Source organism: Nannobrachium achirus (genome assembly GCF_963921795.1).
Source record: "Nannobrachium achirus genome assembly, chromosome: 10".
Taxonomy (NCBI): domain Eukaryota; kingdom Metazoa; phylum Chordata; class Actinopteri; order Myctophiformes; family Myctophidae; genus Nannobrachium; species Nannobrachium achirus.
This window is the reverse complement of record NC_137819.1, coordinates 32,327,124-32,340,401: the sequence shown is the minus strand read 5'-3', so window position 1 is coordinate 32,340,401 and position 13,278 is coordinate 32,327,124. Positions and strand designations below refer to the sequence as shown.

General features: G+C 42.0%; 1 protein-coding gene across 1 annotated transcript in view; it reads left to right on the top strand.

Moving 5' to 3' along the window:
• Positions 1 to 12,403, top strand: part of col9a1c (collagen, type IX, alpha 1c) — a gene marked incomplete at its 3' end in the record, with an annotated part of 58,307 nt that extends 45,904 nt beyond the window's left edge. The window contains exons 32-38 of the mRNA XM_080734755.1: positions 862 to 906; positions 3,733 to 3,765; positions 5,638 to 5,784; positions 6,603 to 6,657; positions 7,708 to 7,902; positions 11,360 to 11,446; positions 12,201 to 12,403. Of these exons, the coding sequence (XP_080590881.1) occupies positions 862 to 906; positions 3,733 to 3,765; positions 5,638 to 5,784; positions 6,603 to 6,657; positions 7,708 to 7,902; positions 11,360 to 11,446; positions 12,201 to 12,403 (765 nt within the window). The remainder of the gene's footprint in view (positions 1 to 861; positions 907 to 3,732; positions 3,766 to 5,637; positions 5,785 to 6,602; positions 6,658 to 7,707; positions 7,903 to 11,359; positions 11,447 to 12,200) is intronic.
• Positions 12,404 to 13,278: the final 875 nt, after the last annotated feature.

The window sequence follows — 13,278 nt, the reverse complement described above, 5'->3', positions numbered from 1 at the left end:
ATGTTCACTATGTTTGAAATAGGGCTTAAGTGGGTCATTAATAATGTATTTTTATGCGTTACTATCCCAGAGGGGTCCCTCCCTAGAAACGTACATATTGAGTCAAAAGTACAATATTTGTCTTTGAAATGTAGTGGAGTGAAAGAACAAATAGTCAAGTAAAGTACAGATACTCAAAAATGTACTAAATTACGTTTTTTCTATTGATTACTCATGCCATGGAGACTTGAGTTCAATAATGTTTTCCTTGTTTTCGCATTCCTTTACTTAAGACAAAAAATGTATTATTGTAAATTACCCCCATTGATTCCGGATGGGGACCCAAATGCATTTTGGCTCCGGAAGTCTCCATGTCGTGAGTAATCAATAGAAGAAAATAAATCATGTTGGGGGTGAACTACTTGTACGGATCAGCCGCTTGAGTATGGGAAGGTTCCCGGTTTGATCCTCAGCTCACCCTGGGTTAATAGAGTTAAAGTGTCCTTGAGCAAGACACTCCTAAGTTACTGCTCCTGATGAGCAGGTTGGTGCCTTGCATGGATCTACAAGCTCACGGCACGGCACCGAGTGCCGCACTGCAAGCTTGTAGATCTGCTATATTTTTAAATTGTGCAAGTCATATATTCAAGATTTGCACACATTTTCACGACTTTTCAAAAATAGATCTACAAGCTCACAGCGCTGAGAGCTTGTATATCTGCTTTTTTTCAATAGCTAAAGTATAAAATAATTAAGGCGCCTCCACCTTGGGCTCTAGTATCTCAGTCCCACTTCCCTCCCCTTGTGACGCCCCTACCACCACTGCAGTGATTCCCTCCTCACAGATGTCTATTAACTTGTATAAACCTCTGTGTTCGCCAGGGAGATCCAGGTCTTACAGGAGATGCAGGCGTCAAGGGAGACCAGGTATGACATTGCCGCAGGGCCCGTCTGGTTCCCTCAGGTCTCTTCTCTGCAGAACACACTTTTCCTCTCTTCACTTATCCTAGAAACAGTGGCTCTTCTTTTGGAACACAATTCCCAGTGGTGTGCAAACCAACCTTCCCAGAATGTACCGTAGAGACCATGAATTAGGATTCTTTTTTTTTTGCAGCTGAATGCGAGTATTACCAATATTTCTGTTGTAGAGAGAGAGAGAGATGCTTTTCTTAAATGTATTTGTTTATTTAGCCTAGTTATTTGTTTATTTAGAGAGACATTTATTTAGAGAGACATTATAATAATTAGGTTTGGGATCCACAATGGATCAGACTGCTAAGAGGGAATCTTTACAATCCATTCCATCTTAACGGTCTGATTCCTTAGCGGTTCCATTTAACGATTCTTATAAGGGGTTCCAGATGGACCCTTACAGGTCTGTAACTCTGAGAGTGTACAAATGGAACAACTATTTGTACACTCTTATGCGTTATGGTGGTACTTAAAATGTAGAAAAGTATTTAATTGCAGACGTGAAGTCTACGTAATTAGCTCTCACAGTGTGATAAGATTGGTTCCGGAAACGGTTCCAAATGTGATGGAACAGATTCCAGTTCCTTGATGTTGGATCCGATTCCTCCGGTTTAGGATTCCTGCCCTAATAATAATGCAAATGTTATTGCACCGGATTAAAGAAAAACAACATCATTTAAACAAACAAAGGATGATACAATACAGAGACGGAGAGAGAGAGATAAAGAAAGATTCAAAGAGTTAGACTAAGAGTGAGAGAGAGAAAGACAGACAGACAGACAGACAGACAGACAGACAGACAGACAGACAGACAGACAGACAGACAGACAGACAGACAGACAGACAGACAGACAGACAGACAGACAGACAGACAGACAGACAGACAGACAGAGAGAGAATGCTTGACTAGGGCTGATAGGATAGAACGTCATTTGGTAATCTGAAGGTCGTCGGTTCACCCCCGCTCCGCCCGTTGAAGTGTCCCTGAGAAGACACTTAATGCCATACTGATGCCCTGGGAATTGTATTGATGGCACTTCCTCATCGCTCCTAATAGTCAGGATGCAGGGGACAATTTAATGTACCGTTTGTTCACTTCAAATATACTATGAAAAATACCCCCAGAACAACTAAAGGAAACGCAATTATTTATTATAGTATTAGACTGTATCTCGTGAGACATAACTGATGAAACGTTGAGACGGAAGATAAATGCATTCTAGTATAATATTGTTTGCCATGAAGTGAAATGGTCTCTAGGAATCAGCAGATGTTTGTTCACCAGAAACATATTTTAATACATGTACTGTTATAGTTTGATTCAGCCTTATCCCACATCCCGTATTGCTTGGACACCAAAACAGATCTGTTGGATGAGTCTTTTCATTTCACTGGACATTCATTGCTACTCTACATTAATCTACTATTCATCTCCGACACCAAACTACACTTTCAAAACAAGAGTTGCAAGGTGCTGTACAAAGAAAAGCATTACATACATCAAAATATAACGAAGAACAAAGAAATTGAGGAAACAGAAAAGCATATAACTATTATGAATAACAACCCAGAAGGCAATAAAATCACACCCGTGTGAACTGAGCGGTGGTTTACCCACCAACCCCCCCCCCCCTCCCCCCTCCCCCTGTGTGTGTGTGTGTGTGCGTGTGTGTGTGCCTGGCCTGGCCTGGCCTGAGAACAGCGCCCCTCCCTTAACATGTGTGGTCATAAAAGGTACTACACAGGCTTGAGGCTACATACAGACCCACCCACATACATACATACATACAAACAAACAAACAAACAAACAAACATACATACCTACACACACGGCCACACTATGGAGACGGTGTGACCATCGCTCAAAAATATCACAGTGTCAAGTGCTTAAGAAACAAATCAAACAAAGCTTTGTAAAACTACTCACTGACACTGCTTTTTTTTTTTTATAACCAAGGGGATATTATGGTCTGTTCCAGAGTATGAGGGCTATTACTACTGCAAAGGCTCGGTCACCTTCGGTTTTTAGCTTAGATTTCAGGTCAGCCAGAAGGCTGTGGTTCCAACAATTCAGCCATTTAGCAGATGTTCTTATGCAGAACAACTAACAGCTAGAATATCAGATAAAACACATCTACAAGCTCACAACGCGTCACTGAAGACTTATTGTGAGCTTGTAGATATACTTTTTCAGGTGTGAGACACGATCCGTAACAGAGTATAAAACAGGCTTAAATGGTCACTTAAGTAGGGTGCATAGAAACAACAGTGTAGTACACCTGGGGCTGAGTGTCCAGGGGATGCAATTTAATTGATAAATGGAGCCAAGATGTGCAGTGCTTTATAGTAGGCGGTTATGAGAATTAAAATAAAACTATTCTACAGCCTAGTGGACACACTTTGGTATACCGTATACTCTCTCCTGATTGACTTGAACACTCTAGCAATAATTACTCAGAATTCAGTGCTTTAACCTTTTAACAAAACAAAAAACCTAAGAATATCACTTACCCTACCTTTAAGGCAAACGTGATCTTATTCTCAATTTCTCATGAGAAGGTTGACAATGATAAAAGGGGAAAAAAACTGAAATGCTCTATAATAAGGACATATGTTTTGTCATGGTTAAACATGGAGGAATACTGTTGCCTTGTAGAAGGTTTTTTGGGTGTTTTGAGAACAGTACTGCCTTATTTATGCTACATGGTCTGCAATTTTCAGTGTATGACGATTATGAATCAGGCATAATAACCCTGTTTTTGCTCTGATTTTGTCTTACAGGGACCTCCTGGTATCCAGGGACTCAAAGGAGAGGTATTGTAGAAACATCTTTTGGCCTCTACAACAGGGGTCTTCAATGGGGGGTCCGGGGCCCCTAGGGGGTCCTAAGAGTTAATACAGGGGGTCCTCCTAATCTTCCAATCCTTTTTATATTAACAACTTGAACCCTAGTGTCCATATTCTGAGAACTGTAGCCAAAAATAGCAGATCTACAAGCTCACAATGCCTCACGCTGTGAGGCGTTGTGAGCTTCTAGATCAGCTATTTTCAGCAGAGGTTTGGTGTAGAGGGGAAAAAGAGCAGACTAAGTACAGAGAGAAAGGTCAAGTTTATTAAGTATTCTGAACCGTCAATTGACAGTTCAAGTAGTTAAAGGGGAAGACCACCCATTTTCAATATTGAACTATGTCATTGCGACCGTCGGGGAGCAGTTTACTATGAAAACCTCCACCGGCCGTCCGTCCGTCCGTCACGCGTCACACGTCACACCTTTGCCCTGCTCATATCTCCGCATCAGTATGACATCACACCACATGTGTACACAAACCTTTGTGTACGTTGCTGTGGCAACAGTCTGTTGTTGCTGGTCTGTTAGTGTACGTTAGCAACCACCTTAGCAACCATGGTTTTACCCTAGCAACCAACTGTTTACCCTAGCAACCAACTCAGAGCAGGGATTTCTCCATAATATATGGGCATAAAAGGGATTCTGTTAGGGATCTCCATATATGGGCATAAAAGGGATTCTGTTAGGGATCTCCATATATGGGCATACAAGGGATTCTGTTAGGGATCTCCATATATGGGCATAAAAGGGATTCTGTTAGGGATCTCCATATATGGGCATAAAAGGGATTCTGTTAGGGATCTCCATATATGGGCATAAAAGGGATTCTGTTAGGGATCTCCATATATGGGCATAAAAGGGATTCTGTTAGGGATCTCCATATATGGGCATAAAAGGGATTCTGTTAGCTGTTAGTGATCTCCATATATGGGCATAAAAGGGATGCTGTTAGGGATCTCCATATATGGGCATAAAAGGGATTCTGTTAGGGATCTCCATATATGGGCATGAAAGGGATTCTGTTAGGGATCTCCATATATGGGCATAAAAGGGATTCTGTTAGGGATCTCCATATATGGGCATAAAAGGGATTCTGTTAGGGATCTCCATATATGGGCATAAAAGGGATTCTGTTAGGGATCTCCATATATGGGCATAAAAGGGATTCTGTTAGCTGTTAGTGATCTCCATATATGGGCATAAAAGGGATGCTGTTAGGGATCTCCATATATGGGCATAAAAGGGATTCTGTTAGGGATCTCCATATATGGGCATGAAAGGGATTCTGTTAGGGATCTCCATATATGGGCATAAAAGGGATTGTATCCCAGATGATGCCCTGTTAGGAGATCCACACTAACAGAATCCATATATGGTCCTACCGACAGCTGCTATAAGCCAACCCTGGCGATAAGGTCTGAGTCGAAGAAATGCTTCTTTCCTGGCAAGAATTGCCCCTTTATACTGTAGGGCTCGTTTGTGTATTGTATGACATCACGCCACATCATCGGCTGAGGTCTGTGTGATGTCATCATATCTCCATATATGGAGACATAAGTTGCTCATGCCCAAATATGGGCTGGTGAGGTCAGACTTAGTGTGATGCGTAGGTTATCTCCATATATGGAGATTCAACTTCAATGAGTAACCATGGCAAACTGTCAACTGCCCGTATGTCTTGATAATTGGTAAAACAAACTTTTGGCCTATTTGTGGAGATAAGCGACCAACGGTCGCTTATCTCCCGATTAGGGAGTCTTACTGGTTAATATACCTTAGAGGAGTTGTGTGGAAGTAGAAGCTGAGCATACCATGTTTGTATTGTGTTTGATCCTCAGGCCGGGGAGAAGGGCCAGAGAGGTGCTACAGGTGCAGAGGGCAGACCAGGCCAGCCAGGACACGAGGGTCTGCATGGACCACAGGGGGCCCGGGGTCTGGAGGGAGAGATCGGGACCCCTGGACCTCCTGGTCCCAGAGGCCTTCCTGTAAGTAGGATGCAGGAGTATTATTCTAATTATAACACAAGTAAACACTACCAACTACAATAACTATATACCATTCACCATTGTATTTGTGAACTCCTACATCGTATCTCCATGTTCTAACTTTGTGTTTTATCGAACATTAAAGGAGTAGTTCACCCCCAAAATGATTTTTTTTCTATTGATTACTCATGCCATGGAGACTCGAGTTCTATAATATTTTTTTGTATTTGTCGCATTCCCAAGAAAATATTTTGATTACAGTAAATTTACCCCAATTGATTCCGGATGGGGACCCGAATGCCATCCAGAATCAATGGAGGTAAATTTACTCTAACAAAATTTTTGTCTTGCATGCGACAAATACAAAAGAATATTACTGTACTCAAGTCTCCATGGCATGAGTAATCAATAGAAAAAATGTCATTTTGGGGGTGAACTACTCCTTTAATGCCCTACTTGATCATACTACATTGTCAGGCAACAGTAGCAAAAGTAGCAGAAGCTCGAAACGTGGAGCGAAGGTTTTCGATCATGTAGATCTGCTATTTAGCTATTTTTGAATTTGAATCCTGAAACCGATCTACAAGCAGTTTTGTACATAAGAGGTTTCCACCCGACTGAGATGATATATGTATAGTTATAGTTTTTGTGCTTGATGTGAACGGCCCTTTAAGAGTGGTCGACTGAACATTTTCATTCATCAGCTGATGCCAGTTATCTCAAAATGCCAGACATATCACTGATATGATTTCAGTCAGACCGATATATCAGTCAGAACACAATGACATTTCTGTTGTTTGATTCATTCTTTTTCAAAGGGTCCCAAAGTGACTGATGAGCACCTCCGCAAGATGTGCTCAGCCGTCGTTGAAGGTAGGACGGCATACATTACAACATAAACATTTCTTTATCTTTTATTATGATGAGAACTGTTCTTCATAGAGCTTCTTCTGCTTGGGATAATTATGCTCCCCATACCAGACTATAGTACTTGTCCGACTTTATTCTATCTTTCCCTTCCTAGATAAACTTTACCGCGCTACTCCTCCCAGTTTTGGTGGCACACACTTGGGCAATATGTTAAATCATCGGAAATCGATTCCTTGCATTTTGCATTACATAGTTTAATATATATACATGTATTCGTGAATTAATTTCCCCCATTGACTTTAATAAAAAATTACTTTTCCTAAATATGGAGATGACTGACATCACAGATGTATGACATCATAAACCACATGAGACTGACACAATATGTCCATATACTGATGTTTCTGGTTGACATTGGCACATTTCACTCAGGTTTTTTTCATCTCACTCATGTCACTTTGTCTGCTGACCTCACTCAGCAACAAAATAAACAAAAAATAAAAATAAATCAATTCACAGGAGGCAAGCAGTGATCACCCCATGATGTGCACTCTAATTTAGTTTCAAATGCACTACATTGCAGGCGCTTTTTGAGAGTAAATAAACAAAAAAGAAGAAGAAGACACGTGTGACATGCATGATCTGGGCAGATTGCCCCAGGAAATGTGCCAATGTGAACCAGAAACATCGGTATGGGCATTTCAAGATATGGGCTTAATATGGATGACATCAGGAATCCATATATTGGCATAAAAGGGAAAGGGACGGAATGGTTAGCACCGCTCAAATAGGAACAAGGACGAGTTATTTGCAAGTGTGACTCGTGTCACGGCAACCACACTTGCGATTTCAGTTGCATCTTTCTAGTTATATTCATTCTTGTGTGGACCCCAGGAAGACTAGGGACCGCTTTGTGGAAGCTAATGGGGATCCTAATAAAGAATAAATAAAGAATAAAATAATATATTTTCGATACCGAGGGTACAGTAGAGCGAAATACTGTTAATAACAACAACAATATCTTCATATTTAACCTGTTTTGTGTCCGTCTAGAATCACTAGAAGAGTTTAAGAAAGAGCTTCTTAAGAGGCCACTACCCATCGGAGCCCCTGGTCCTGTGGGAGTTGCAGGGCCTGCGGGCCCCACTGGACCAGCCGGAGCAGCGGGAGCGGCTGGCGCCCCAGGGCCAGCGGGTCCCAAAGGCCATCCAGGCTACTTTGGACTGCCGGGTGTCCCTGGCAAGAAAGGTACAGTAGGACGGGCGGTCCAAGAGAGAGTGAATGGGACCAGTAGAGTGATTCTTGAAACAGAACATGAGCAATTGTCAGTAACACATGAATCAACAAAACTACAAGTCTAAAGGTGGCCTTACACTAGCTGATTATCGGGGCATTTAACAACCCTCCCGAGTATTGGGGGCGAATCTCGGGCATAAATATCGTCTAATGTGAGGATTCAAAGATCCAGGTCCTTCATCTAAATAGAATCTTGTAATGTACGGCACCCCCCATTATATTGATTGTGTAGTGTGTGCCTGTTTAGATTATCTAAAACAATTATCCTGTAGTGTGTGATTCTACCACATTTCAAGGCCATGATTATCTTGAAGTGTAGTGAAGTGAAGTTTAGAAACTGAGTGTCCCCCACTCAACTGCCCTGACCCCACCCTGATAAGCACTTGGAATTGTATGAGTTGAGGCATTACATTTAGTTTGACTCGATTCCACAGATACATATTTTGAAAATAGTCACAAGCTTGTAGTTTGCCTCTTTCTTATGTAATATTTGACAATTTGGCGAATTTGGTATTAAAAGTGTCTTAAAAGTCCTTAAATTTACACTTTAGAAATGTGCAGATACAGTACACTTACTTATACTGTAGTGTATGTTGATTTGTTTACTGTTGAGTGAGAACACAATGTTGCTCATTAAGCATTAAGCTAATCATCTGGGGACCCACCCTGTTTGGGAATCCTTGCCCTAGTCTGTTCCTTACTCCCAAATGGAAATTGGCCAAATGGTAAGGATAGATCCATATCAGTAGGCTTCATCCTGATTAGATTCTATGCTACAGTATTTTGGATAGGTAGGAGAACGGGGGTCATTCAAAAAGGATTCATCTTCATGGGAGCGTGCATGCACTTCATGTTCATGGCAATCTGCCTGTTACATTTTGTGATGACTTGTGTGCAAGTGGAAGGTTAGGCTAAGGGTGGCACTAGAGGGGAGACCATTCAGTCACCAGGTGGGGGAACTCAGGGGTCATCTGGGGAGCACAGAATGTGCACAGCAAATTTCATAGCAACAGTAGTTTTCGTGATATCTGGTATGGGAGGAAAATGTGTAAATCTTGGCCTAGAGGAAAGGCGATGAGGTCACCAAAATCATTAGAGGCCATCCTCTGGGGTTCATCAAGAGAGTTTCATGGCAATGGAGCCAGTAGTTTTTGATACATTGCTGTCAGGTGTAAACCTTGAAGGCCTAATTGCCCAAAACCGTTCCTATTTATGGTTATTTTAGAATACCTTTTAGAATAGTAAAAATACATGATCTACAAGGTAATACCTGATCTACAGTACGACACTCTTATAATGATGAAGTAGCTACCAAAGTGATGGACGGATGGATGGAACGTCCGTCCGTCCGTCCGTCCGTCCGTCCGTCCGTCCGTCCGTCCGTCCGACTGACTGACTGACTGACTGACTGACTGAAATACAGTAGCCTTCATTGGATCCACACTGCAGTGGCTAGAGATAGTTCAGTTGAGGTTGGTGTTAGTTTGAGTATGAATTATTCTAGGCATTTAGCAGACACTTCAGAGCTATTGAATTGAACGAAGTACAAGTGAAATTCTCAGGTGCCTCTTGCTAGATTCAATGATCATCATTTTGACATTAGCTGCTCAACTGAGTGCCCTCCACTCAACCTGATAATGGGAAGTTAATGAACTTGGAGGGATCTGCACCGAAATTCAAATGTTCTCCCCCACCCTGTTTGTCAAACGTTAAGTGAGGAATAATGTACGGTGTGGCAGACATAATTGGAAATAAAGCCCAACAAGCGACAAATGCAGTGCAATGAAATCAGCAACATTGATGTAATCATCATCTTGTTATCTTACACACTTCTTCCATGGCAACATACAGTAAACAGGCAGGAAACTTGTCTGTACTCATTACCATGATTCTGACCATGATTCTGACATGATACTGACCATGATACTGACCACGACTCTGACCATGATACTAACCATGACAATAACATGATACTGACCATGATACTGACCACGACTCTGACCATGATACTGACCATGACAATAACATGATACTGACCACGCCACTGACATGATACTGACATGATTCTGACCATGATGCTTACATGATACTGACATGATACCGATCATGATACTGATACTAGTAAGACGCCCTAAGGGAGAGAAGCGACCTCGCCCTTTAACATGATACTGACGTAATACTGACCATGATAATGACATGATACTGACTTAGTAAAACTATCAGCAAATATCTGATCTACAAGCCCACAAAGGGCTTGTACTTTCTGGCTAATGTCCCCCCAGAATGCGGATGTTGGGGTTCAAGTGCAAAATATCACACCCATCCAACTAGAATGAATCTCAAAACTCCTTCAAGCGCTTCCCAAAACGTAGTCTGCGTGGTTTCACTACATGACATACAGTATACAGCATATCTGTATGCACTGTACGACTGCAACAATTAACATGATAAACGGCAGTGTCTGAATGCGTCTCTTAACTTGTCCTTCATTTTCTGGAGAGCGTCCAAGGCTGACGCAGCATTGCGGTACGCGGCACAGTGGCAATCTACAATTCATAATGAAGCCTTTAGAGAAAACCGTGCTATCAGCCATGCAGCCAGACATCGTCTTCACTCTCCATACTGACGTAACACCAGCATGAAAGAAGCTGTGCGCGGGGCAATTGTCTGGACCGGAGATAGTCACACATCCATAGCATAAAATCAATGAGTCACAAAACTTGGTTCCCGTTGGCCTATCTCTAATGGTGTCCGCTTGGCTGTGAAAATAATAGTCCCTCCCAATTGCATTTCTGTGTCAATATCTGTAGTGCTGGAAGGTATCCAAGTACATTTAGCCAAGTATTGTGCTTGTAATTTTGAGATACTGTTACTTTACTCAAATATTTATATTTTTCTATACTTTATACTCCATCACATCGTTCCTTTTTAATCACAGTGACAACAGCAAAAACACTCTCATTCATACATAGGTTACACTCCAGCATACCTCTCCCTCCCCACACCCCCATGCCAACTTTTAGTTACTCGTTACTTTGTAGATTTAGATTTTTTTATTACAAAACATACATTAAGCCCTATGTTATACTTTGTCTAAAAAATAGCCGATCCTCAACACCATGCGACTCGCGATGAGATGCATTGTGAACTTGTAGATCAGCTAGATTTGGACACATTTGGAAACATTTGAACACTTTTACATTTTGGTGCTATTTTTTACTGTTACACAAGTGAAACTTTGAATGTAGACCTGTAACCTGTATTCATTTTTAAATACAAATACTCTCTTATGGGGTCCCCTGGCACAAGATGGTTAAGGTTAGGGTAAAAATAAATCACAGTAGTTCTTCCACCACTGCCTCCCAATTGAATTTCTGCATCAATATTTGACAATGCTCCTCCTCTGCAGGCGATGCCGGAGCAAAGGGAGATACGGGAGACAAAGGAGAGGCTGGAGTTGGAATCAAAGGAAGCACGGGCGAGCCAGGAGCACAAGGTAACCCCGTTTAAGATTCTCATCATCAATGTACTTTTTACGCTCGCATGAACAAATGACCTACTGGTTAACCGGTATCTTTCAATGCCCACTGGTTCTATGTGTTGCTGTGCATGTGATGTAATAGCTTCCTACGTACGTTGTGCGCGTGTTTGCGTTTCACTTCAATACCATTTTGAGAAAATGTTTAATTAAATGCCGGTAGACAAAGGTATACACGTGTCCTGAAATATAACACGTTTTTTATGTCTAGCTGGAGACATCAGTGCTTTAATTAGCCAAAGAATATGGATGAGTTCAAGTTCAAGATCAAGTTTTATCTTCTTTCCCAATGCAGCTATGCCCAAATATGGAGTGTGTTGTCTAACCTCAATGTGTCGTCATGGCATCAGGCGCAAACAAAATCGGGTCATATATTGCCCATATATTGGCATATAATGATTTTTCAGGGATCTCCATATGGGCGCAAAAGGGACAAGGACTGACAGATACAGAGATCTCCATATATGGGCATATCTCGATGTTTTCCCTTCGACTCCAAATCTCTTTGCCGAAAATAACCAAACTAAAACTAAAAACACACTTGCAGATCAGCTATCTTCGCTGAATGATGGCCCACATAGGGACGCTAGGCTTTATGTGATTAAAGCATGCCTCACTTACGGTACCTTCACGTTTTGGCAGCTGGTGTTGTAGAAGCAGCAGGGATGCGGACATATTGACTGAGTGCTTTTTCATCTCCATCCTCCCCCAGGTCCAGCTGGCAAACCTGGCATCGGAAAGGATGGCAAGGATGGGGAGCGAGGGGCGGACGGAGCTCCCGGGGTCCCGGGTACACCCGGTCCACGGGGGACCAAAGGCAACCCTGGCCTTTGTGACCCCTCCACCTGCATAAGCAGGCTCCCTCCCCTCTATATGGTCAGTGGGAAGCAGGCCGCCAGCTACAAGAAGCCATGATACCATCAGCCAGCTCACTAACACACTTGAAGGACCGCTTCACCCATTTTCAACTTATCTCCTTATAATCGTCCCTCACTAATGCTCATTATAAGTTGGCACCATGACTGTCTGTCCACATAGCCTTGCCCACCAGTGGGACACAGAGTAAGTAATAGGAAATTGTGCCATCTTATAATGAGCATTTGAGAGGACACAAATAGGTCCAGTGCTCCTCTACCATCTGAAGCTTCATTGAACGAGTGAGCAGGCGTGTTTCCAGGACTGGTGGTCTTTGGGGGAGCGAGTCTTGGAACAAACGGACATAAAGGGAAAACAGAGCCGAGGCACGATTTGTAGAATAATGTATAGATGTTTTAAAAACCCTTTTTTTAAACTTGTATACAACCTTTAGACAGAGCTAATCTGAGACGCCATGTACAGTAATAGAACAGCGCTCCCCAAACCTTTTCACTTGAGACCCAAAAGTTTAATTCAGTGGCGAGACCCAAGGATGGGCTACAAAAACACCATATATGAATTAATCAGTGTTCTAAGCTTGTAGAGCGTCTATTTTCACTACTTTAGAACAGTGTTTCTCAAACTTTGAAATTTGAAGGTCTCCCCTTAACTTTGACAGTGTACAACTGTCAGGGTCCATTTGGTTCCATTTGTACACTGTCAAAGTTACAGACTTGTAAGGGTCAATTTAGACCCCCATAAAGGAACATAGAGAGAAATCCACTTTGAGAACCACTGCTTTAGAAGATAATATTTTGTTAATTACAAAAAAAAAAAAAAATTCGGGTGCCGAGCCACTGTTTGGGAAACACTGGTATAGAAAGACAGCTGCTGCTGATGCCAATAAAAGCTATTTTTCCCCCAGCTGACGAGAG